This window comes from Engystomops pustulosus, chromosome 3 (assembly GCF_040894005.1).
Source record: "Engystomops pustulosus chromosome 3, aEngPut4.maternal, whole genome shotgun sequence".
NCBI lineage: Eukaryota > Metazoa > Chordata > Amphibia > Anura > Leptodactylidae > Engystomops > Engystomops pustulosus.
In genome coordinates this window covers 153794358-153822188 of record NC_092413.1, presented here as the reverse complement: position 1 = coordinate 153822188, position 27831 = coordinate 153794358, and the positions used below count along the sequence as shown (strand labels likewise).

At 41.8% G+C, this 27831-nt stretch overlaps 2 protein-coding genes across 7 annotated transcripts in view; one reads left to right on the top strand and one right to left on the bottom strand.

The window, feature by feature from the left end:
• The window catches only part of OPA1 (OPA1 mitochondrial dynamin like GTPase), a 93082-nt gene extending 79740 nt beyond the window's left edge, over window positions 1-13342 (bottom strand). For 3 of the 5 annotated variants that reach the window (XM_072142626.1, XM_072142629.1, XM_072142628.1), the window contains exon 1: window positions 13320-13341. In XM_072142626.1, coding sequence (XP_071998727.1) covers window positions 13320-13339 — 20 coding nt within the window. In that variant the 5' untranslated portion in view covers window positions 13340-13341. Of the gene's footprint in view, window positions 1-13319 lie in introns of all 5 variants that reach the window. The other 2 variants (XM_072142632.1, XM_072142630.1) reach the window with 2 other exon arrangements.
• Window positions 13343-13398: 56 nt separating this feature from the next.
• Window positions 13399-27831, top strand: part of LOC140122130 (probable cation-transporting ATPase 13A4) — a 90040-nt gene continuing 75607 nt past the window's right edge. Inside the window, exons 1-3 of one of the 2 annotated variants that reach the window (XM_072142624.1) lie at window positions 13399-13604; window positions 23599-23772; window positions 26052-26186. In XM_072142624.1, coding sequence (XP_071998725.1) covers window positions 13542-13604; window positions 23599-23772; window positions 26052-26186 — 372 coding nt within the window. In that variant the 5' untranslated portion in view covers window positions 13399-13541. Of the gene's footprint in view, window positions 13605-23598; window positions 23773-24751; window positions 24803-26051; window positions 26187-27831 lie in introns of those variants that run through there. The other variant, XM_072142625.1, reaches the window with a different exon arrangement.

Genomic DNA, 27831 nt, shown 5'->3' with positions numbered 1-27831 from the left:
AAGTCAATAAAAAAAATTTTTAATAAATATTTTCAGAAACCACTGCATCTCTATCTACTTACTTTGGTTTTTATCACCCCACTTCCTCTCCTCCCTCTTCTACTAGAAAGGTGGACAGAAGCGCAATGTGAGATTAGATTTCATTGAAGCGCTACACAAAGGGGAAGGAGGAGGGAGACATCAGCAGCTGGATCTCTACTCATCCCAACAACTGCAAATTACAGACAGTTATAAAGTACAGGTGGTCCCCTACCACATACAGACTACCCCTTGTTACAAACGGACCTCTGGATGTTGGTACTTTACTTTAAGCTTAGGCTACAATAAACAGCTATAATAGTTATCAAAGATGTCCTCAATTGAACTTTATTGTTCTCATGACAACCAAATATCTTTAAAATCCACTTGTCACAGAGGCCAGAAAAAATTTGGCTGGCGTTACAATTATAAAGTATACAGTTTCGAGTTACATACAAATTCAACTTAAGAACAAACCATATAATCAATAACTTTGTAGGTTTTGTTTTAAAATGTAAATTCCATTAATGTGAATAGATCTAGGACAGATGAAGTGAATAAAGCAATGAAGCTTGTAGAAAATATTAGACTTGCTCCTTACATCACAGTACCTAGAAAAGAAAATAAACTAAATGAAAAACAATAGGGCAGGTTTACTCATAGTGAATAAAAGTTAGAAAAAAACTTTTTCTTCTCCCATCTTTTGCAAGTGGGAGTTGGTGCAGAGAATATTTTGCATATACATCATGGTTACTGGCATAGCATTGTTTAAATACTAACAACACACAGTAACCAATTCCCTTAGCAAATAGGTTGAAAAGCCAGTCTGGGACAAAAGATCACCACAGAACTATAAATTATGAATTCACAGAGGTGAAAAATATAGGGTCATTCAGAAAAGTTTGTGCAGAAGCAAAGGCCTATAGTGAATGGGGAGTGAAACAAGTAAAACTAGTTTAGATCTCCAAAGTGACCATTCACAGCATTTTTCAACAGTTTTCATTTATTAAGAGCCCAATTTAAAATGTTTCTACCTAGACATTTAAGTAAAAAAATAGTTGCTTTTAGGAATGTGTAATTACGGAGTCAGTTATGACAGCACAGTGAAACTTCCTGGTTACTTGTGGAAAATGTGCTCTATGTAAAAATTGCATTATATATAGGTGTATTTTTATCTTTGAAAAATTCAAGGCCACCCAAAGAGCTAGGGAGAAAGAGTGGACAAAATTTAGAGCCATGTCCAATAAAGTCAACTAGGTTAACTAGAATGGAACTATACATGCCACAAACTAAGGCATGGAATAACTTAGAAAAACACATCTATGGAGAGGGCGGCAATATTGATTTTTAGAGCCAATACTCCGATTTCAAATGTGCTGACAAGCAAGTGCTACCCTTCACCTCAATCACCACACTGTCAGAATTAGAGGCTATAAATAAATATTCATTCTTCCTTAATAATAGTTTTTCAGTGTTGTTAAGGGAAACCTGCCATCAGAAGTCTATTTATTAAGGTAGACCTGATGGTAGGTACCTATAATCCTACTAAATCTATCTTTGCCTAGTCCTATTATGCTTTATAAACCCAAATAAACTTCCAGACAGGCTACTGGGGAGTGGAATAGCCTCTCCAGGCAGTGGTAACAAAGACTACTCCACGCCCCAGTAGCTTCTTTGGAAAATTAGCGTAATAGGTAGATATAGAAGTTTATCTTAGTTTAAAAAGCATAATAGGATTCAGCAAAGATGGATTAAGATAAAAGGAAAGAGAATAAATACTCAGCGTGGGACAATCAATATAATTCCGTGGTACTACTCCTGATAAATACATATACCCAAAGGAAGGAACCAAAGCTACCGCAACAAGGCGTATAAAAACACATTTTATTAGCACTTACATAAAAATATATTTATAGAAGTATACAGATTGGCGTATAAGGTCGCCCAACAGATTGTGCACCTTATCTAGGCTACATATAAATGCATCTGTTTAAAACGCACATAAAGAGGACAACAGTCCTAAACAATATTACTGTATATAAGCATGAGTCATACTGTCATAGTCTAGCTCAGTGATTTTCAACCTTTTTTGAGCCACGGCACACTTTTTATACTTAAAAAATCCTGGGGCACACCACCAACCAAAATAGCACAAAATGACACTAAAACAGTCATATTATACAAATAGTTAATAATATAGATTCTAAATTTATTTTTACTCACTCAGTGTGAAACCTGGGCCTGTTTCGATAAACACAAAAGGGATATCCTTGCAGGAATGGTGGAAAGACACACGAAGCCCTTCCTCAACAGTTCTCAGTTTCTCCCTGTTTTTAGTATATGGTGCTGATTATTATGTGGCTCATATACTGCAATATAAAGGAGTACAATGAGAAGTACTATGGCCATGAGGCCAGAGTACAAGTACCAGCTTATATACTCAGCATATGAGCTGGTACTTGTAGTACTCCAGCCTCATGACTATAGTATTTCTCATTTTACATTTATCCTTGTTATATGCAGTATACTGCTGGAGTACTAAAAATACCAGCTCATATGCTGAGTATTCTGCCAACAGTTCATATACTCAGGCAAAAGCTCATGTAGTCAGCATTATTGGCGGGCATTACCTTGGCGGTGGGCAAATGCGAGAGTCTCTCCGCTCTCAGGATGATGCGCCGGCCTCGGTGACGTCATTTTGTCGCACGTTCAAAGCTTGCGCATGTGTTATTGTACATGTCTCCTACATTGTAAGAAGCCGTGACTGCGGGGGGCACCATAGTTTGGGGAACTTTCCCCGCAGCACACCCGACCATGTGTCGTGGCACACTAGTGTGCCACGGCACACTGGTTGAAAATCACTGGTCTAGCTAACAGAAACAAGCAGGTTTCAAAGTACAAAACTGGAGAACCAAATGACCTAAATGAAATGCCAAGTATGGCGTGCCACGTGGCTTACTATGTAATTGCTAATTAAATACAGTATGTGTATTTATACGCCTTATGAATTGTTGTGGTAGTTTTGTTTCCCCCAAACAACAAAAAATAAACTATAGCTTTTGTAAGGTAAGAAGTATAAAATGAAAATAGATAAACAAAAAGTGGCTGCATTTGGAACTGGTTAAAGGCTTGGTTTTATTGTAAGGTCCAGTTCGTATCTGTGAAACACAGTGGCTCGCCGGGCAAGTTTGCCGGGCAAGTGTGCAAGGTTCTCCAAGTTCAGGAATTGCGGCACACGGTCTTCATAAATCTGGCCCCCTGCACTGCTCTGAAAGTGTCCACCTTTTTTTGCGGGCGGGGCACTTTGTTCATACTGCAGGATTGTGGCGCACGGTCTGATTAAGCAGTAACAAGCCCCTTTAGGTGCTAATTTTTTCTGTCTTGTCGGACACAGGTTAGCCACAAAACAACATTGGCGCAGAGACTTTATATATACATGTGCAAGCAGTTTTCACTTTCTTTATAGTGCAAAGTCAGACAGAAAACTGCTGCAAACACTTTAATAAATGTGAGTCTCTTTCTTTCTTTTTGTGTGTTTATTGCATACGCAATCTGTTCAATAGGTCAGAACTCAGATTATATCTATAATCGATATAGATTAAATGCAAAAATTGTACATAGAACCAAAAATACATTATCCAATCAGAATATAACACACATTACAGCATAAATCACCAATCAGAAGTAAGATACGAGGGGTGGCTGATGCGTGCAAAAAGGAATAAGGCTACTAGGCCAGTAACTTATTAGAAAGTCAGGCGTGTGAAAGCTAAACTATGAAAAGCAAAGATATGTACAAACTAAAACAAATGAAGGCTCAAAAATCCTTCATCCTTCCATGTATATACTATACTGCAACAAGCAGCATTATTTATACAATTATTATTATTTTAATATGATATTAACCCCTAGGTGCACCAGGACGTTATAGTACGTCCCCGCGGCTAGATGCTAAGCACATAGGGACGTGCTATAATGTCCTGTTTTGGCACCAGCTCACGAACGGAGCCGGCACCAGAAGCAGCAGCTGTCAGCTGTCTATCACAGCTGACACCGCGCGCTAACACCCGCGATCGGAGCCGACTCCAATTGCGGGTGTTAATTACATGCCACGGTCAAGCAAGACCGCAGCGTGTAAGGGTGTTTTCCGCTATGGTTCGGATCCCCCATGCCGCTTACCGGGGGATCCGATCCACTTCTGGACAGCCCCGGGACTGCCTGATCTTCTGTGCAGTCAGACCCCTTCCGGGTACATGCTCAGACAGTTTACACTGCTCTACAATAAAATAGTATTGTAGAGCAGTGTATTGAACTTGAACCAGCAGCAAAAAAACCCCACATATTTGGTATTGCTGAGTCCTTAACAATCTGTATAATAAAACAGAATCATTACTGGACCTACACGGTAAACGCGGAGAAAAAAAATGCAAAAAATGTTCCGAAAAAAGATCATTTTTAATTAATATCTTTTAAAAAATGCTCTTAAAAGTGATAAAAAAAGTTCTGCACTCTTAAAACAAGCCCACTAAAAAGATTTGTCAGCCGAAAAATAAAAAAGTTATGCATATGAAAAGATGGTGATGCTAAAATGAACAAGATTTTCTCCAAATTACCGTATATACTCGTGTATAAGCCGAGTTTTTCAGCACAAAAAATGTGCTGAAAAACCTAATCTCGGCTTATACACGAGTTAATAAAAAAAAAAAATTAATACTCACCCTCCGGCTCCCGGTCCTTGGCGGCGGCTCCTGGTCCTCGGCGGCAGCTCCCGATCCTCTGCGGCGGCTTCTCTCTTCGATCTTCACGTGCCGGCAGTCGCGTCTATGCGACTTGCCGGCGGGCGCACAATATGATGTAGTGGTGTCGCCGCTGATGACGTCATCAGCGGCGACACCGCCGCATCGCACTGTGCGCCCGCTGGCAAGTCGCATAGACGCGACTGCCGTCACGTAAAGATCGAAGAGAGAAGCCGCTGCAGAGGATCGGGAGCCGCTGCCCAGGACCAGGAGCCGCCGCCGAGGACCGGGAGCCGCCACTTCAAATCAAAGGTGACTATCGTCGGAGGGTGAGTATTAAGTTTATTTTTTTATTATACTGAGGGCAGGCTGTATACTTTTTGGGGCAGGCTGTATACTTTTTGGGGGTAGGCTGTATACTTCATGGGGGCAGGCTGTATACCTCATGGGGGCAGGCTGATTGTATACTTCATGGGACAGGCTGTATACTACAGGGGGCTAGCTGGCTGTATACTACACCCTCGGCTTATACTCGAGTCAATAGGTTTTCCCATTTTTTGTGGTAAAATTAGGGGTCTCGGCTTATACTCGGGTCGGCTTATACTCGAGTATATACGGTAGTTTTTATTCAGTACAATTTAATAAAATACACAAAACCCCACATATTTGGCATCCCTGCGTCTGTACCAATCTGCATAATAAAACAGAATCGTTATTAGATCCACAAAGTGAACCCAGTAAAAAAAAAAGGTCCAAAAAAATAATTTTTAATTAATACTCTATAAAGAATGCTCTAAAAAGTGATTTAAAAAATGTTATGCACTCTAAAATAAGACCACTAAAAAGAACAATCCTTCTCGCAAAAAAAATAAGCCCTTAAACAGATTTGTGAGGCGGAAAATAAAAAAGTTATGCATCTGAAACACGGTGATGCTAGAATTAACAACATTTTTGCCAAATTACTTTTTATTCAGTATAAATGGGAAAAAAAATTAAAAATCTATATAAATGAGGTATTTTCATAATCGTGGCGACCCATAGAATAAAAATAATATACTATTTTTATAGTATGGTTAACGGCCAAAATATAACACATAAAAATTTTCCTAAAAATTGATGATTTTCATTTCCTCCACCAACAAAGAGTTAATAAAATCTCACCAAAATTACGTACCAGAAAAGTGCATCTTATGTGGCAAAAGAAATAAAAAAAGAAAAAAATTATAACCTGTGACATAACAAATCTGATCTGGATGGCGCCTCCCTCCCTTCTATGCCCGGCCGTGCGCCCATACAGCAGGTCACCACCACATATGGGGTATCCGTGTACTCGAGAGAAATTGGGTATCAAACTTTGTGGAGCATTTTTTCATTTAATCCATTCTAAATGTTTAATTTTCCACCCAAAATGAATGTATTGTGAAAAAATATTACAATTTGTAGACTGCACCTCCATTTTGTTTTAACCCCTATAAAACACCTAAAGGGTTAACAAACTTCTTAAAAGTGGTTTTTCATACGTTGAGGGGTGTAGTTTCCATAATGGGGTATTTTACAAGTCCCACTATTATTTAGGCCTCTCAGTGTCAATTAGAAGTTGAGCAGGTCCATCTAAATACAGGTTTTGGTGATTTTACAAAAAATGTGAAAAATGAACCCTAAATTCTGAGCCTCATAGCATTCTAGTAAAATATGTGGAATCTTAAAAAAACATCCAACATAAAGCAGACATTTGGGAAATGTAAGTTATGAATTTATTTGGATGCTATGACTATCTGCATCAAAAGTAGAGAATTTAGAACGTTGAAAATAATTTTTCAAAATTTTTGCCAATTTTTTTTTTCATAACTAAACGCAAAGATTTCATCCAAATTTGAAAACTAATTTGAAGTACAATGGGGGTCATTTACTAAAGGGCCGATTCGCGTTTTCCCGACGTGTTACCCGAATATTTCCGATTTGCGCCGATTGTACCTGAATTGCCCCGGGATTGTGGCACACGCGATCGGATTGTGGCGCATCGGCGCCGGCATGCGCGCGACGGAAATCGGGGGGCGTGGCCGAACGAAAACCCGACGTATTCGGAAAAACCGCCGCATTTAAAAACCGAAAAAGTGTCGCTTGGGGAGCGCTTACCTTCACCTGGTCCGAGGTGGTGCATTCCGGCGCGATGAGATGATTTTCAGCGCAGCAGCGCCACCTGGTGGACGGCGGAAGAACTACATTCATAAATCCCGGCCGGACCCGAATGCGGAGCAGAGAACGCGCCGCTGGATCGCGACTGGACCGGGTAAGTAAATGTGCCCCAATGTGTCAAGAGAAAACAGTTTCAAAATCCCCTGGATATCTCATAGCGTTCCAAAGCTATAACCACTTATAGTGACACAGGCCAGATTTGTAAAATGGGTCCGCGTCCTTAAGGCCAAAGGAGGCTGAGTCCCGTAGGGCTTAAAGGGAACTGATCAGCAGGGACCTCATTTTCACAAAAGATTGCAGATGCCTATTACAGCTGCACTGCAAAGATGTCTTTAGGTCTCCTCTAAACATTTGCATTTCAATATAATTCTGTGTTTTAACTTTCCTTGCACCACAATAGAATCATGTTCTAAATCCCAGGTTTGTTTTGGTTTGTATGTATTTCAAAAACAACATGTGACTTGTGTGTGCTGCTCACTCCTCAGCTCTCAGCCCCCACCTTTGTGCTCCTGTACAGGTTTTCCCTCATGTTCCTTCACTTGCACAAGGACTGAGTTTGGTGAGTTGACACCAGTGGGGGAGGGATGAGTTGTAGAAGAGCACAGTGGTGGGGGCTGACAGCTGAGTGAGCAGCACAGACAAGTCACATATATTTTTTTAAATGCATCTAAACGAAAACAAACCTGAGACTCAGAACATGAACCTGTCAGGTTGAAAGGTAAGTTAAAACGCAAAATTATATTGTAATGCAAATGCACAGAAGGTAGTAAGACATATTTGCAATGCAGCCTGTCCTTAGTGAAAATTAGGTCCTTGGTGAAGGGTTTCTCTTTAATTTTTCCATATCAGTTCCTGCTTGGAATACAGAGCAGCTAAGGGGGACTTGCAATTTTCTGTTCTGCTGCCTGCTGGTAGCGTCACCTGTCAGTTAGACATTTATCCCTTATCAAGTCAGGCTTAGGCTACATGCACACAATGGTGGCCAAATTCAGCTTCAACTTGTCATCCATTTTTCACAGATCCTCATAAACTAAAGACTATAAGTGATCTGAGAAAAACGGTTCTTACTAGGACATACTCTACTTTTTAATGGATCTGCAACATCCTCCACCGGGGCCTAGCCTTTACTTGGGGCTTGGAGACAGCTGGGGTCCAGAATACCGGAGTGCCTGGCAGGTGGTGTGTGCAAGAAATAAGGAGGGAGAGGCTGAAGTACATGTTTCTCCCTGGGGCAAACCCTGAGTGTCTGTAAGATAAGTCCCTCGTTAAGGGATGGGGAAACCCGTGGTGGTAGACAGCCATATCCAGGGATCAGACGGAGGAAACTTTGTGCAAATCAACTCATGGTTCTTTATTGAACAACAGGTAGCAGGCAACGGGCCTGATTCAGATTCTGGTACTGGAGTGGTCATGCAGGAATAGTGCACCAGCCTGAAAGTAAATGCAGGCTGGGAGAATTTAGATGGAGCTGTGTTCAAACTGTGGAAGCTGAAGCTCTGGATTACAGTCTCCTGACTCAGTTCATCGGTTTGGTACCTGTGGCAGCACTGAAGGTGTGCTGTAGACCCTGTCTCTCTGTTCACTCTGTCCATGTGCTCAAAGACTCTGAAGACCAAGTGCTCCCACTGCACGGGTGTTTTATACTCCCCCTGGTCAGGTGGGAACACCTCTCCAATCACACTCCAGCTTACAATACAGCCAACTGATTGGATAACATCTTACGCCCATATAACTATTGCTTATCCAGGAAAAGGCTACAGCTGCAGATTACCTGAGTTCTCTCTGCATTATCCTCTGGGTGAGTTGCGCAGGCTCACCAGATGGATCCTGACAGGGAGAGGGCCCTATTCACAACTAACCCTTAACTATACGTTGACAGGGGTGTTGCATACCCCCTTGGTAATTGAAAGAGCCACCAACGGCTCGGGGATGGACCGGATGGGAAGGAAAACCAAAGCTGGCCAGTAGCACTTTTTGGTAAGTGCTGGCTATGTGCAGTGCAGGGGAGACAAATCACCCACGGTCTTGGCTACAGGCACCAGGGTTGGAGAGGGATAAAAAGCTAAGATTATTGGTACCAGAGTCTGATACTGGTGTATAACATCCTGATATTGGTGTATAACATCCTGATATTGGTGTATAACATACTGATACTGGTGTATAACAGTCTGATACCAAAACAGGTTTATAACATCCTGATACTGGTGTATAAGAGTCTAATACTGGTGTATAACATCCTTATATTGGTGTATAGCATCCTGATACTAGTGTATAGCATCCTGATACTGGAGTATAACATCCTGATACTGGAGTATAAGAGTCTGTTACTTTGCCACAATAAATATGCTGACATCTGAAAAAAAAAACAACAACAATTGCCTTTCCAGGCAGAGGCTACAGCTGCAGATTACGTGAGTTCTCCCTGCATTATCCTCTGGCTCACCAGATGGATCCTGACAGGTAGAGGGCCTTATTCACAACTACCCCCTTGCCTATAGGGGTGGCAGGGCTGTGGCAGAGCAGTCACAGCCATGTCCTGTCTGTTCAAAACATAGATGGCAAAAGGCCATTTTTCACTTGTCTCTTGTGCTGGTTTAAATATATAATCTAAATCAAGTATGAATAAACCAGGGACACATCAAAGATCCAGGCACTGTGACTGCGATAATCTTCTTATTCATGGTTTCCTTCATTCTAAAATGAACATGTACAATTATGCTAATAGCCCTGAGGGCTCTGGGGCTGTTTTCAGAGCCCTTCAGTGATGTCTCTTCACTGGTTGTTACAATTAGCAGAGACTTGATCTGTACATTGTAACAACAAATGAAAAGACATCATTGAGGGGCTATGGAAACATCCCTCCAGCTCTTGAGGTGCATTAGCATAATTGTTAAATTTTATTTTAGGAGGAAGAAGGCCATGGACAACAAATATATGAAGATTACCACAGTCACAGTGCCTGGATCTATGAGTAAGTGTCCTTGATTTATCATGTAGAATTTCTTTAACCCCTTCGTGTCACAGCATTTTTTTGTTAATTTTTTGCTCCCTATGTTCAAAAATCAATCGTTCTAACTTTTTAATTTTTTTGTTTCCAGAGCTGTATGAGAGCTTATTTTCTGCGTAACAAATTTTACTTCTCAGTGACAATATTTATTATTCCATGCCATTTACTGGAAAGCTGTAAAAAAAAATTCCAAATGTGGGGAAATTAGCTCAGTGAGCTCAGTTTTCACAGCTTTCACTGTGCTCTTTAAATAATATGCAAATTAAGGCCCCATGCACACACCCATATGAAAACAGCCGTATATATGGCCCCTTGCATTCCAATGGGCAATGCGGCCATCCATAAGAGAGCCATATAAAAATATACACTCACCGGCCACTTTATTAGGTACACCTGTCCAACTGCTCGTTAACACTTAATTTCTAATCAGCCAATCACATGGCGGCAACTCAGTGCATTTAGGCATGTAGACATGGTCAAGACAATCTCCTGCAGTTCAAACCGAGCATCAGTATGGGGAAGAAAGGTGATTTGAGTGCCTTTGAACGTGGCATGGTTGTTGGTGCCAGAAGGGCTTGTCTGAGTATTTCAGAAACTGCTGATCTACTGGGATTTTCACGCACAACCATCTCTAGGGTTTACAGAGAATGGTCCGAAAAAGAAAAAACATCCAGTGAGCGGCAGTTCTGTGGGCGGAAATGCCAGAGGTCAGAGGAGAATGGGCAGACTGGTTCGAGCTGATAGAAAGGCAACAGTGACTCAAATCGCCACCCGTTACAACCAAGGTAGGCAGAAGAGCATCTCTGAACGCACAGTACATCAAACTTTGAGGCAGATGGGCTACAGAGCAGAAGACCACACCGGGTGCCACTCCTTTCAGCTAAGAACAGGAAACTGAGGCTACAATTTGCACAAGCTCATCGAAATTGGACAGTAGAAGATTGGAAAAACGTTGCCTGGTCTAATGAGTCTCGATTTCTGCTGCGACATTCGGATGGTAGGGTCAGAATTTGGCGTCAACAACATGAAAGCATGGATCCATCCTGCCTTGTATCAATGGTTCAGGCTGGTGGTGGTGGTGTCATGGTGTGGGGAATATTTTCTTGGCACTCTTTGGGCCCCTTGGTACCAATTGAGCATCGTTGCAACGCCACAGCCTACCTGAGTATTGCTGCTGACCATGTCCATCCCTTTATGACCACAATGTACCAAACATAAGTGTTGCATATGGCTGTGCACCGTATGCTGCCGTATATACATGCAGTATCCAGAACCAGTGGGAGGTGCATTCTGTCAGCCATCCATGATTTCAGGCCCACTGTATTTTATACGGATACGGTACAGATAGGGTGCAATATGTTGCCATACGTCCCGTTATTTACGGCCAGAATACATCCGTATATACAGACCATAGGATCGTGTGCATGAGGACTAAGGGCGCATTCACACGATGGGTTGCGTCATGTTTTTTAATGCGTTTTTGACACATTCAAAAGGCTTCAGCCTTGATCACATGTCGATGTAACACTGGTTTTAGCAAATGCAATGTTATTTCAACATGTGATCAAGGTTGAAGCCTTTGGAATGTGTCATGAAGGCATCAAAAAAAACGCAACACATGCATCGTGCGAATGCGCCATCAGGCGGGGCGCTCCTGTGCGTATTACACAGAGTACTCCGGCTCTCGGCCTGCTTCTAATTATTTACACCTCCTGCATGCTTTGTATTATGCCCACAACCTGCCATTCTGCGGTTCCCGAGAGCCGGTGACAGGAAGACAGCAAACACATGCATTTGAATGGAACAGGAACGGGAGAATCTTTCTAAATGCGTCAAAAACACATTAAAAAAGGCAACGCATTGTGTGAATGCGGCGTCAGGGCGGATTCCCACATGGTGTTTTTGTCACGTTTTTAAATGCATCCAAAATGCAAGTGGGAAGGGGTTTGGCCAAAATGTGACAAAAACGCATGAAACATTGCAAAAGCCTCAGCCTTGATCACATGCTGAGTTTACCATGGGGCAGATTTACTTACCCGGTCCATTCGTGATCCAGCGGCGCGTTCTCTGCGGTGGATTCGGGTCCGGCCGGGATTCACTAAGGTAGCTCCTCCAACGTCCACCAGGTGGCGCTGCTGCGCTGAAGTTCCCCGGAATGCACTGATCTTCACCAAGCCGGACCAAGTGAAGGTAAGCACAAGTCCCGCCACACTTTTTTTAAAAAAATGCGGCGGTTTTTCCGAATTCGTCGGGTTTTCGTTCGGCCACGCCCCCCGATTTCCGTTGCGTGCATGCCGGCGCCGATGCGCCACAATCCGATCACGTGCGCCAAAATCCCGATGCAATTCATGGAAAATCAGTGCAAACCGGAAATATTCAGGTAACACGTCGGGAAAACGCGAATCGGACCCTTAGTAAATGACCCTCATTGTGTTTCAATTGCATTTGAAAAAACGCAATGTAACCTCAGCATGTGATCACTGTTCAAGCCTTTGGAATGCATCAAAAACCTTGACGCAATGCATTGTGTGCATGCGGTCTTAGTGATATGTTGTCAACCATTATGGTCCACACCTTCTTTTGGCTTCAAAAACTGCATCTGATAAACTGAATGTGTGAAAGCACTCTATAGGAACAACCTATAACAAACAAACACTGATGCAAAATATTGATGAAATACTGACTGTGTGAAACTGCCCTAAAACTGCTGTGACGAAAACAATCTGAAAATGACCAAATGAAAATTTATGCTGCACATGTCACCAGGTTTCTTTTACACATTTATTTGTATAGATTTTTGGCCATTAGTGTTATTGATGATCTTTTATTAGGACCGATATTTGGGCATAACATTTTGAGGGCACGTTCACATGATGCGTTGCGTTTTTGACGTATTCCAAAGGCTTCAAAATTGATCACATGCTAAACTGAATCTGCTAAAACGCAATGTAACCTCAGCATGTGATCAAGGCTGAAGCCAGTGGAATGCGTAAAAAACACATTAAAAAACGCGACGCAACCCAGCGTGTGAAAGCGCCCTTAGACCATGAAAAAGAAATCCCACCAAAAGCTTGCTGCAATTCAAAAAACTAAACTCTTTACAGAAGAGGATGCAAAACATGACAAAAAAGCCAGATAAAGGGGTACAAGCTGTGTTCACGAAAGTCTTCCCCCCATGATCATGTGTTGAGGTAAAAATGTTATTTGAGAATTTGATCATGGTTGGAGCCTTTGGATTGTAAAAGCATGTGAAAGCAGCCTGCTTGTGGCATATGTGCCAAAAATACTCTCCTCTGTGATTGTAATAGTAGATTAATGTGGTAAAGTGATAGATACCTGCCACATGACAATACATTGCTTACCATGAATTGCCAGTTACCATTACTAGGTTGCAGTCACATTAGTATGCCAGCCTTTCCTGCTAACACAAAGCTACCTGGATGTAAAGGGTTACATCACCTGGCTGATCTGGAAGGTGGAGTCAGATTTTAGTTCCTCCATAGGAGAAGTGTATCTGTGTCTTTGACTGTCCAGCAAGGTGTGTACGGATTTCACTGCTCTGGAAGAACATTCCTCTGGAACTGATGGGAGAAACACTGATGAAAAATCACCATGCCTTGCTCAATCAGGGGGAGGAAAATGAGATGGTAAGTGATTTCATCTATTTGTACAGCACTCCATGTATGTGATACAAAACTTCAGATCTAAATGGGTTAAATAATATTAACACTGCAGTTACAACACATTTCCATTTGCTGCTATGTCGGATCAGTTATTGCCATATTGTCACATACTGGAAAGTATAAAATATGTTTAGGGGTGATATATTTGCCTCCTATATAGTGGTAAGAAAAGAGCAAAGAAAGTTATGGTTAACAGAAAATAGCAATACAGAGATTAGTAAACTATTCCCATGTGACTAGAACATTTCCTACTTACTGTGGACATCTGGGGTATGCCAGCTTGGCACGATCCAGCCCAGCTCAAAGGTGTCATGAGGGTGAAGACCGCTGTAAATAAAAGCCATGGCCATTGAAATCTTTCATGCTTGACCTACACTGTAGTGTTTGTCAGTAGCATGAAAACATTGCTTTTTATTAAGCATTTAAACCTATTAAGCATTGCCATAGAAACAGCATTTTTGGAGAAGACTTTGTACTTGAAGGTAAAATTGTGTTTAAGTTACTTTTCCTCTTTAATGTTTACCTGCTAAGAAACTGCCTAGACCAGTTTAAGATAAATCTGTGTCTGTAATTCCTCAATCACTTATTTTGCCAGAGGGGATAAACACTCCTATCTGCTCCTAGGAATTTAATATGGGTGGAATTACTAGAAAATCATAATACTAACAACTATAAAAGTAAGGCAGAGCTCTATCAACATTTTAAAATGCATTTTTGGTCAAATTAAAACGTATTAACTCCGTGTGAACAAGGCTTTCCCCTTTCAGCAAATAACTGATATTGTGTTTTTAATGAAAAGTTGTACAGTTTTCCAAAATACTTTCTGTATTTAGTCTTCAGTCTTCTAGATCTCTTCTTGCTGTCATTCTTCACTCCCTGTGGATAAATACCAATTCATGGTCATGTAACGTCAAGTCACATGACCAGGGACTAGTGTTTATCCACAAGAAATAAACATTGAAGCTTCCTACAGAATGGAAGCAAGCAGGGATCTAAAAAAAACTTGAATAATTGATACAGAAAGTACAGGTATATTGAAAAATTGTAAAACTCTTCATTACATAATATCAATTACTTATCAAGTGGAAAATGCCTTTAAGTGTACAGTATAAAGATTGCTAGGTATTTAATCTTTGGGACCCCCAAGTGTAAAGGAGAATGAAGAAATGAATGCTTCCCTGTGAGTGGAGGTGCACAAGCATTATTGGCTTGGCTTTGGAGTGCCGCTCAGACATGTGTGTTGTTGGGCCATTTACAGGACCATTCTCAGTCAACTCATCATTCAGGATTCGGCACAGGACCGTCACCCTTTAATGTTTTTTTCACAAATGTCAGTTTAAGGGTATCTGTACACAGTCAGGATTTGATCAGTATTTTGCATCGGTATCATTAAGCCAAAACCAGAAGTGCAGCCTACACAAAGAAATGTTATAATGGAAAGATCAGCATCTGTTATATTTTTTGGCCATTCCTGGTTTTGACTTAAAAATACCTGATATACATGGTGCAGATACTGTAATGACTTCAAATGATTGGATTTGTTGGTTAATCAGCCCTCATTGTGGTCTGGGACACATGGGACTGAATAGGTGCTTAATGTAGTCTTGGGACATTCTGTACACATTCCATCCTGAGCCAAAACTGTGCTCTCACAGAAAATTGCTGCAGGTTAGACAATGCAGGAACAGGAGGCGAACAAAACAACATGTCAGTAGATTGCCCCAATGCCTTGAAGGGTCGGATAACTTTTTTACCTAGTAACTGATGTATTTACATATGTATACATGATTTATACAGATAGACGTCTATGGGAGGGCAGATGCCCAAACTTGGCCTAGAATAAGACCTACTGTGAGTTTTTTTTTCTCAATCATCCCCCGGCTCAAACCGGGGGATGAGGAATCCTCAGCTGTGTGCATGAGCCCATAGCAATAAATGGAGCCGTGACACAGCCGCAAAAAAAAATAAATTGTTTCAACTGAGGAAGAAACGATTGTGTGCATAAGGGCTTATACTGATCAGATTCATCAGCGTGGTTGATGATGGATCATAAATCTTTATAAGATTAAGTCTATACCCGCCACCTATTAGTTGGAATTATTTTACCTTTATTGGAGGCCAAGCCACCTTGATGTACTTGTCGTAAAAGTGTCTAAAGCTTTTCATAAATTTGATGTAGACAGTTTTTTTGCAAATTGCAACAGAATTATGTTTTAAAACGTATTTATAAATATGAAAATCTTGTATTTTTCAGGCACCAAATTAAACCTAAATCTTCTCTGATTTGCTTTGGACGAATGTCCTAAAGTAGCGACTAGCTTCTGTTATTAGAAAGATTTTAGAAAGAAATTACCAAAACAAAATAGAAGTAAAATATGAAAGGCCTATATTTTAGACAACCAGAGGAGGTTATATACCAATCTCCAGTACAATTGGACTAACATCAATTTGGACTGAATAGATTAGGACCCGAAGCATCTAAAAATTGAATCTTGCAATTTGTTTTCTATAGTAACTACTGCATTCATAGGAAAACCAAGTACAAATTAAAACTGTCCCCCCATAGCATTGCTGAAAAACCTTTTGTTGTATGCGCATAATTTGCTGAATGGTGGGGGATTTATCCCAGTCATAATCCCGCATTCCACAAACTGCTTGCTTCTGATGTGACTATAGTCATGATTCTGGCACGGGCCGGCGGGGATGGAAAATGATTTCTTTCTGCAGTGTGTGTAAGAGATTGCCATCAATCCCATACACTACAATGCTAGTGTACCTCACTACAGATTTCCTGCGCAGAAATTCCTACACTACAAGTCCGCAGGTATTCCACAATGTGTGCAGTTACCCTTAGAGATCAAGTGCCCAGACTGCAACTCAAACCCACTTATTCATCCCACAGTGTCAGTGCATATAATTATGCCGATAGTACATGACTCACAGTTTCAGTAGGCCATGTATCTGCTTAACGATGATCCTAAATTCCTTTAAGAATTTGTAGTTGCCAGAGGCATAGCTAGGAAGGGTTGGTGGCTCCAGACCCAGAGAGCTGGAGGGGCCCTTCCTTGCTGTCAGTCATCCTTCCATTATGCAGGAGGTGGCTTTTGGTCAGTTCATAAATGGCTGCAGGGGAGAGATAGCATTACTGATTAATTCTACTGTCTACTGTAGGCCACTCTTTACTGCTATGTTCCCTTCTACTGAAGGATGGGGAGGGGCAGCAAGCCGTGTCTGTGTGTGGCCTCACAAACCACCAATACAAAAAGTAAAACACTGCCCTTTGCGATACGGGCAGGACCTGCTCTATCATTTGTGGTGTGGGCATTCGGCACATTTATTGTGTGGTGAGACCGTAAACATAACCAATAGAAGGCTATGGGTCCGTGATTTATCCGCTGTTTGTGCATGTCATGTGCATGAGGCCTAACCTTGTGACCCCTCCACAATCCCTGTGGACAGTAGCTAGAGAAGTTAGAGTTAGAAAAAGAGAAGTACACAGAACTGTAAGTAACCTACATTTTATATCTCTTGATTTATATAATCATCACAGTTTTGTTACGAGGATATGGCTAGCAAGATTGGTGGTATGCTCCAGTGCACACTGAGCAGACCAGCTAGTAGTAGGGTGGATGGGGGTGCAGGTAAGCCAAGGCAGCTAGTGGTTGTAGGGGACTCTATAATCAGGAAGACGGATAGAATAATTTGTCGCCAAGACCGCCTGAACCGAATGGTTTGCTGTCTCCCTGGTGCCAGGGTTCGGCATGTGGTGGAAAGGGTGGATAAATTACTGGGAGGAGCTGTGGATGACCCAGCTGTCGTGGTCCATGTTGGTACCAATGACAGAATAGATGGTAGGTGGAGGAGCCTGAAGAATAATTTTAAAGAACTAGGTTCAAAGCTTAAGGAAAGGACCTCCAAGGTAGTATTCTCCGTAATTCTACCTGTGCCATGCGCTACACAGAGCAGACAGCGGGAGCTCAGGGAGTTAAATGCATGGCTCAGATCCTGGTGTAGAGCAGAGGGATTTGGGTTCCTAGAGCATTGGGCTGACTTTTCACTGGGGTGCAAGCTGTTTTCCGCAGATAACTTGCACCTAAGTGGAAGGGGGGCTGCTGTGCTGGGGGAGAAGATCCTAGCAGGGGTGGCGGAGTATTTAAACTAGGATCGGGGGAGGAGGAAAAGGAAGACACTGAAGGGGTAGACATCTCAGAGAGGGGGCAGGTTATGTTGGTGGGTGGTGAGGTGGGCGGTGTATGTGGGACCAAGGCAGTGGATAAGGAGATCCCCAAGTTGCAGAACAGTGGTGAGGATATATGTGCCAGTAAAATTACTTTAAAGGAAACCTACCATTTAGAATTGTCGGTGTAAGCTGTAAGTACCGGGCACCAGCTCAGGGTGAGCTGGTGCCGGTACTTACTTTCATTAGTGTTATAAACCGCGGTATCGCGGTTTTAACACTTTTTAAACTTTAGAGCAGAGGAGGCTTCGGCGCTGCGTGCGCACGATCGGGCGTGCGCCTACATAGGAAATAGCGGAGATGTTGCACGCTCGCGCGCAGCGCTGTAGCCCCTTCTGCTCTAAAGTTTAAAAAGTGTTAAAACCGCGATACCGCGGTTTATAACACTAACGAAAGTAAGTACCGGCACCAGCTCACCCTTACAGCTTACACCGACCATTCTAAATGGTAGGTTTCCTTTAAATCAGATAAATAACTGTGGAAAATTAAATTGTATGTTAACTAAATGCCAGAAGTATCACAGGCAAAATGGGCGAGCTTGAGGCTCTGATATTAGAGGAACAGTTAGATGTTGTTGGTGTAGTAGAGACATGGCTTGATGCATCACATGATTGGGTTGTTAATATTCAAGGTTTTACACTCTTTCGGAAAGACAGGGCAAATAGGAGGGGTGGTGGTGTATGTCTGTATGTCAGAAGAAACTTAAAAGCGATTGTGAATGAGTCAGTGGTCTCAGAGTGTGAGGAGGCTGAAACTTTGTGGGCTGAAATTCAAAGCCAAGAGAGCTTTGAAAAAATTATTTTTGGTGTAATTTATAGACCCCCTAACATCTCTGAGGAAATAGAGGGTCACCTATATAAACAGATGGAGCGGGCTGCACAGGAGGGGACCGTAGTGATAATGGGAGACTTTAACTTTCCAAATATAAATTGGGGTCAGGGCTCGTCTTCATCTGTGAAGGGGAGACATTTTATGAATATTCTTCAGGATAATTTTATGGTGCAGCTTGTAGAAGATCCCACAAGAGGTGACGCATTGTTGGACCTTGTGATTTCTAACAATGAGGAGATTATCCAAAATGTTAGTACCCGGGAACCCCTTGGGAACAGCGATCATAATATAATTATTTTCCTCTAAAACTTTAAAAAGCAGAAACAGGTGGGAAAATCGAAAACTTTGAATTTTAAGAGGGCTAATTTCCAAAAATTCAGGGCTGCAATACAGGATTTAGACTGGGATCAGATTCTGTCAAATGACGATACTAATGTTAAATGGGAGACATTTATCCTGGGTTTTTATACTTCTAAATTTATTCCAATAGGTAACAAGTATAGACGGGCTAGGTTACACCCCGCGTGGCTTACAGCTACAGTTAGAAGGGCAATTAATGAGAAAAAGAGGGCATTTAAAAAATATAAATCTGACGGGTCACCAGAGGCTTTCAATACTTACAAAAAACTTACCAAAATCTGTAAAAAAGAAATCAAATCAGCCAAAATACAAAATGAAAGACAGGTGGCTAAAGATAGCAAAACGAATCCCAAGAAATTTTTTAGGTATATCAATGCAAAAAAATGGTTTAGAACAGGTTGGACCCCTTTATTCTGAAAATGGGGCATCGGTGACTGGAGACCAAGAGAAGGTGGAGTTATTTAATAGGTTTTTTAGCTCCGTTTATACAATAGAAGAGAGAACTTCTGACATGGGTGGTGGCAGTGCGGGTCATGCACCCTGTAATATACTAGACTGGCTAAATGTAGACATTATCCAATCTAAGCTAAATAAAATTAATGTGTACTAAGCTCCTGGACCAGATGGGTTACACCCCAGAATTCTTAAAGAACTCAGTTCTGTTATTGCTGTACCACTGTCTAAAATCTTCAGGGATTCCGTAATGTCTGGTGTGGTGCCAAGTGACTGGCGCAAGGCAAATGTGGTGCCAATATATAAAAAGGGCTCTAGAACTTCGCCAGGCAATTACAGGCCTGTAAGCTTAATTTCCAATGTGGGGAAAGTATTGGAAGGGTTAGTAAAAGACTACATACAGGGGAATGTGACATCAAATAGAATAATAAGTGACAGCAAGCATGGGTTTACTAAGAATAGAAGTTGTCAAACTAACCTTATCTGCTTCTATGAAGAGGTGAGCAGACGCCTGGATGGAGGAGCAGCTGTGGATATTGTGTTCTTGGACTTTGCAAAGGCATTTGACACTGTTCCTCATAGACGCCTGATGGGTAAAATTAGGGCTATTGGTTTGGCAGAAATAATTTGCAATTGGATTGAAAACTGGCTGAAGGATCGTATCCAGAGAGTTGTGGTCAATGATTCCTACTCGGAATGGTCACCAGCTATGAATGGTGTACCTCAGGGTTCTGTGCTTGGCCCACTACTATTTAATATATTTATTAATGATATAGAGGTAGGAATTAGTAGCACTGTGTCTATTTTTGCAGATGACACCAAACTGTGTAGTGTAATACAGTCTATGGAGGATGTTCATAGGCTGCAGGGTGACTTGGACAAACTGAATGTTTGGTCATCCACTTGGCAAATGAGGTTTAATGTGGATAAATGTAAGGTTATGCACCTGGGGGCCAATAATCCAAAGGCAAAATATGTCCTTGGGGGAGTAAATCTGGGAGAGTCCCTTGTTGAGAAGGACCTGGGGGTACTAGTAGATCATAAATTGAATAACAGCATGCAATGTCAATCAGCTGCCTCTAAAGCTAGTAGGATCTTGTCATGTATCAAAAGTGGTATGGACTCTTGTGATAGGGATGTAATATTACCACTATACAAGGCACTGGTTTGGCCACACCTGGAATATGCTGTCCAGTTCTGGGCACCGGTCCATAAAAAGGATGCCCTGGAGCTGGAGAGGGTTCAACGTAGAGCCACAAAAATGATAAGGGGTATGGAGGGTCTTAGTTATGAGGAAAGATTAAAACAACTAGATTTATTTAGTCTGGAAAAGAGACGACTACTAGGGGACATGATTAATTTATATAAATATATGAATGGCCCATACAAAAAATATGGTGGTAAGTTGTTTCAGATTAAATCAAATCAAAAGACGAGAGGGCACTGTCTCCGTCTGGAGAAAACAAGGTTTAATCACCGGAGGCGACAGGGCTTTTTTACTATGAGAACTGTCAATCTGTGGAATAGCCTGCCTCAGGCGCTGGTCACAGCAGGGACAGCGGAGAGCTTCAAAAAGGGTCTAGATGCCTTTTTACACCTAAATAACATTGATTGTTATGTTATATAGAATTGTTTCCCCTAAATCCCTTCCTCATCCAATCCCTACCCTTCCTTGGTTGAACTTGATGGACAAGTGTCTTTTTTCAACCGTATAAACTATGAAATTATGAAAATATATTTGTTTTGGGGGGATAATTTGCCTGACAGGTTATCTTTAAAATACAGGCAGTCCCCGCGTTACATACAAGATAGGTTTATTCTGAAGTTGAATTTGTATGTAAGTCGAAACTGTATATTTTATAAGTGTAGATCCAGACCAAATTTTATTTTTATCCCATTGACAATTGGAGTTTAAGAAATGTTGCTGTAATGGGACCAAGGATTATCAATAAAGCTTCATTACAGAAACTTTACAGCTGATCATTAAAGTCTGAGTCTAAAGTAATTCATCCAGAGAGCTTCACCAGAGATCACATTGGGTAGAGAGGTTTGTCTTTAACTAGGGGTCGTCGGGTGTTCTTAAGTAGGGGACGCCTGTATATCAAAGATTCGATGCACTTATATAGATGACCTGCTATGGCTTTGTAGAAAAGGGAACTGAGTTCATTTGCCTGAAGTGAGAAACACAATCTATTGAGTCATCACTTCTTTGGAAACCTCCGTCATAAATACTTGCTCTGTGATTACCTGCTCTCTAATTAAATGCCTTTTTAAATTTAAATGGAAGGTGTCACCAGACATTTTTGTTTAAATAATTATCTATACATATTATTTTGTATTTTTTACATCTATATTTTTAAAAAAAAGCATTTAAAGGAAGTCCACCACTTAAAAAATCAAAAAACAGCTAAGGATACTCACCCCACACTTCTCTTCACGTTGATCCCGGTGCTGTCCTTCGCTAAGCTTGACACGCCGGGATCACCTAGAAAATAAACTTATAATTAGCAGCACTGAGTATGGGGACAAGATATCCGGTGCTATGGGCTGCTAATTATGCACGCCCCTGCACCTCCCAGCATGGAAGAAGGAGGTGGCGTGCATAATTATAAGTTTCTTTTCTAGGTGATCCCGACGTGTCAAGCTTAGTCAAGGACAGCGCCAGGATCAATTTCAAGAGGAGGGGGTGTGAGTATCTTAAGCTTTTTAAGTCGTTGATTTGCTTTAGGTTTTATAACTATATCATGCTATTCTCATTAGGCTTTAAGGACATAGACTCTCAACGCACGCATGCTTGTTACCTTGGGGGGCTTGGTAGTAGATTGTGGCAAGAGAGGACAGGGAGGAAGCGCTAATAGTGTGACATCTTTGAGTATAGATTTAAACTTGAAGGTGAAATTGTGCTCAATATATGTGGTTGTGTTTAGGATAGGCATCTCCTGTGTAACGTCGCCACACTATACAGTTATATGCGGATATTGCGTATGGTTGTGGTCTAATTGAATGGCGCACTCAGAGGAGGAAACACATTTTTTTCAAATTAAATACCAGATCTCAAAGTCACAACGTGTGAAAAATACTAATGCCGAGGGTGGGACATAGACACATAATGCTCAGGAGGTGTCCGACCCTTGGCATTAGTTTTACTTTAAGACCTGGTATTCAATAAAAAAAATTAAGTTTCCAGATCTGAGTGCGCCATTCAATTAGACCACAACCATAAGAAATATTCTTTTTTGGTGGGCACATCTTTTATTATTTGTTTCAAGCTTCTTTTTGTGGAGAAATGGACTTTGTAAAAATATGTAAATTAGCCAGAGGCGCTTCGGTCGTCGTCACCAGAGCGCCTGCTGGCTCCAGCGGCTCATCTATAATTCACACCCCTGTGATCAATATTCACTGCTTGTTGCTCCCACTAACACTGCAGACAGCCGCTGACACTGCTAGGTGCAGTGCTAGGGGGAGGAACAAGCAGTGAATATTGATCAGAGGGGTGTGAATTATAGATGAGCGGCTGGAGCCAGCAGGCTGCTGTGGACTAAGGAAAACGTTTCCGGGGATAAATACAAAATTGGCGAGCCTATATGGGTATTGTACTTATCCCTGTAGAATTAGCGGCCAGCCCTTTCAGTCTTTTTTTTAATTATCTGAGGGCACACGTGCTTATGGAGACACTAAACAATGATCTATACAGAAAAACTACTGGTTCAGTTTCCAAATTCTCCTGATGTTTATGGTATTGGCCTCCTTTTTTTAGATTTGCACGCAATTTAGCAACTTTTACTTTACCAGCTTGGCTAAACTTCTTCAAATTTTAAAAATTGTAGATGTATTTTCATACCTGTGCTTTTGTTTTTTGCCAACAAAGGACATTTAGTCAATTGTTTCTTGTTCCCTGATCATAAATGCTATACAACCTAAATGTATTGGGATTGGCTAAGAATGTTTCCTATGTCAGTATAGGTGCAGTAGGTCTAAGCCCTTTCCAAATATTTATTTCCACTAGAAAACTCATAAAATTAGTAGGAAAAACTTTATGTTTTAAAGAAACATTAAAATGTGTACAATTGTTTTTAGGATATATTTGGATACAAGACAAGCATCTGTCGAAAAACTTTGTGCATATGTGGATATATATTTTCCCTGGGATTTCTGTTACTTATCTTCTACTGGAAACCAGAATGGCATGTGTGGGCCAACTGCATCCCGTGTTCCTTGCAAGAGGCTGATGTTGTATTACTCAGAACCACAGTAAGTTTTTTTTTTTTCCAAGGGAGCAGTGTACTTTCATGCAGTTATTCTTTGGTACAATTATCTGTGAGTGCAATTCTGGTTATTTGTCATAGATGACTTTCAAAAAACTGTGACCATCTTCTGACTAGACTAGACTACTACATATAATATATTTTAATTAGTCTGTCTACCTTTCTCCCAAGAGACTGTTGGTAATGATGTTGAAACATTTATGAATGATGAAACATTGGGACCAGTACCGTCTTCTATACAGTGATCATTAAGGGTGCTACTTCTGACGCCACAACTTTCCACAGCGCTGCATCAGAAAAATAATGCAGAACATTGGGTGCTGCAGGTGTGTTATTACAGCCCATCACTAACACGTGGGATCGGGAAAAAAGCTCAGATCCTGGGAGTTAAAACCCTAAGGCCCCTTCCACACTTGCGTTTTTCATGCACGTTTTCTGCGCATGATTTTGACGCGCAGAACTTGCATTGCTCTTTGACCCATTGTAATCAATGGGCTTTTTCAGACTTGCATTTTTTTCACGCACACACTTGTGTTTTTTTAACGCACTTTTAAATCTCGGCATGCTCTACTTTTGCAAGTCACGTGCGTGAAAAAGCGCACCATACAAGTCTATGGAGACGCATCAAAAACGCATTGCACTCTGAGACACTTGCAAGTGCAATGCAAGTGCAATGCGGTTTTCACGCATCAATTGCCATAGAAAAGATAGACCTCAGTCCTGAGTCCTTTTCACGCGCATTATCTGTGCGTGAAAAACGCATTGAAATTGCATTGAAAATGCGTGTGAAAAACTGAGACACTGAACTAAATCTGACTGAAACATACACTGCAGGAGCTGATCTGCACAAGGACATAATGTACTACAGGCTCCTCTTCCTGCTCCTGCCTTCTCAGACACATGTCACTGGGGTCACATGACTATGACACGGCTGAAGGTCCTTGAGGTGAATAGATGTCTGTCTTCTGTGGGGTCTGCAGTGTGATGGGGGGCTGTGGAGGGCACTAGTAAGCATTGTAGGTCCCTGCACCCTGTGATAGGTGGGCACATGTAGTTACAAGCGTTGTATAGGTTCTGCTGGGCTGTCATTTCTGTGTCCCCAGTTCCCAGACAAGAGTGTATGGAACAATGCACCTCTCCTTGTATAACCCTAACAGTGTCCCTGTATATGGAGCTACCCCTGTGAGAGCACATGTAGACCACACATCAGAATCTTATACATCCCATCAAATAAGAAGGCTATGGGACCCAGGGAGGTCCTGTGCCACACGTGTACTATCTTTTCCCATATGCACCACCATATTCATATTTTGAGTCTTTACTTTGAAAAAACAACCCACCATTCCCGCTGTGTTTTTACTTACATTTATGTGTACACCCTGTCCTGTTCTCCTGTTTGTGGATCATTTGAAATCTAAATAGATAAAAGTTATTTTTAAACCTGGACAAATGGGTTTCATATGCCTTTTGGCAAATAAGATGTGTTGACCTTTATTTTCAAGAACATCAATGTGATTGCATGAGAGCAGCCATTGGGGGAGATGTATTCATGTGTCTGTCATCAGACCAGAGTAGAACTAGATAGATCTCTGCTGCACCAGATTACAGGCGGTCCCCTACTTAAGGACACCCGACTTACAGACAACCCATAGTTACAGACGGACCCTTCTGCCCACTGTGACCTCTGGTGAAGCTCTCTGGATGCTTTAAAATAGTCCCAGATTGCAATAATCAGCTTAAAATTGTCTGCAATGAAACTTTATTGATAATTCTTGGTCCTATTACAGCAAAAAAATTTGAAACTCCAATTGTCACTGGGGCAAAAAAAAAAATTGTCGGGAACTACAATGATAAAATATACAGTTTCGACTTACATACAAATTCAACTTAAGAACAAACCTACAGTCCCTATCTTGTATGTAACCCGGGGACTGCCTGTAATCATTGTGTCTGATGCTGGATAATTGATCTGGTGCAGTATAAGACTGGGGAGTTGTACTCTGCACCCGGTTAGTTGTGTTAGTCGTTCTAGTTTGCTGCAACACAATATTGAATTTTCTGGCACACCGGTTATTTATTGGTGCAGCCATGTCCCCTTTTACCGTCAATAAATGTGGCACATGGTTACCCCAGTTTTTAATTGATGTATCAACCCCATTGAGTCCTCATGAAATTTGGACACCTGTAACACAAAGGCACAACTGTTAACCCCCTTTGGGTTACTTATTTTGTTTGTGTGACCTTGATCTAATTCATTCCTTGTAGGACGCCTTTAAGGAACACACATGGAAGAAGGTACTGACAATTCTACTATCTGAAGCTGAATACAAGTCTTTCAGTGCTGCCACACATGATGTGGATTCAGTTATTAATAAGGCAGTGATGAAGCCTGAACTACAGGTATGTTTACTGCCATTCCAGGAACTGTATTGTACAGGCATGAATGATATAACCACATTATGCAGGGCTTTTAATGTTTCATGGTTTTTATGAGGTGGAGTAAAACATCACAATGTTTTGCACAAGTAAGGCCAGAAAGTTGCACAAAAAATGTTTACACCTTTTGACAGAATTATTAAATAAACTTAGTGTGACCTAAAAATCAAATTAGTTGGTTTTATCATATGCAAGGACTTTGTTTATTTCTTTCATTTCTGATACAGTACCACATTTCCATTATTGGGCCATTTGACAGAATTTCTAGTTAGTATTTTGTAATTTTGGTAGCTTCTTCTTATTGTAGATGGTCTGTATTTTCATCTACATAACTGGTAATTGGCCTCCCTCATTGACTTCTCCGCTTCCCTACCGCAGCCACTTCTGATGGAAGATGTGGTGACATTGGTGAGGACTCTGGCAGGGAGCAGCATCCTTCCTTGTGTCTGTACTAGTCCCTATATACAGTATATCATGCAGGTTACTGCAGTGCGCTGTGTGGGGACTGGGTGAGAAGGAATAAGAACTTAATACTCCCTCTGCACCAGGTTCCTGGGTGGGGAGGGGGTACCAAAACTGGCATGCTGACATTAGTATCCCCTTCTTCCGTCCTGTGTATAGAGGTAGGAGCTGGTACGGACTGGTTCTAAATAAAGAGGAAGAGGATCGCTCATGGCGGCACTGATATTACTGCTGAGGTGATACAACTGCTCAATAGGAATAGACTAATCCTTCTGGTTATGTCTGCTCTGTCCCTTACTGCTGCTATCATAGGTGGAACAGGGATTGAGTTTAGAGTTATATATGTTTGTATGAATTGATGTATACGCGTGTGTGTATTTCGCATACCTCCCGACTTTTAAGATGTTAAAGGGAACCTGTCACCAGCGGGACGCCTGTTAAGGCCGGCGCCACACGTGGCGCTTTTGTCTGCGTTTGCAAACGCAAACGCAGACAAAGTCGCGCCCACCGGGGCGGGCCTCGGCCCGATCGCATCGGCGTTTCTATGGAAACGCCTGCGATCGGGAACGAGACGCCGGTGTTTCGCGTTAAATTAACACGAATCACCGGCGGCTCGTTCCCGATCGCAGGCGTTTCCATAGAAACGCCGATGCGATCCGGCCGAGGCCCGCCCCGGTGGGCGCGACTTTGTCTGCGTTTGCGTTTGCAAACGCAGACAAAAGCGCCACGTGTGGCGCCGGCCTAAACCCCTAAACATACCTTATAGGATGAAGTAAATGTTGTCCAGGTGTGTCCTTATAACACTGGTGTGCTGGCCCCATGCTGAGATATCACCTTATATTCCAAGTCAGCTACTAGTCAGGGGGTGGGCTTCGGGGTCCACTAGTCAAGCGTGAATCCAGCCTCTTTTCAGGCAATTCCTGCCCTGCTTTCAGTGCCTTCCCGTCCTCTGTGATCTTGTCTGAAATCTTGGACATGCGTAGTGCATTTAGTATCTCCGCTGCGACCCTATGCGTATCCGGAGGGAGAAACGTGCACAGCGCATGCGCCACAAGTTGAGCACCTCACAAGCTGTGCACATGAATGTATATGGCATCTGTATTCTAGCTGTACAAACAACAGCTAGCATATGACCGCCATAGAAGTG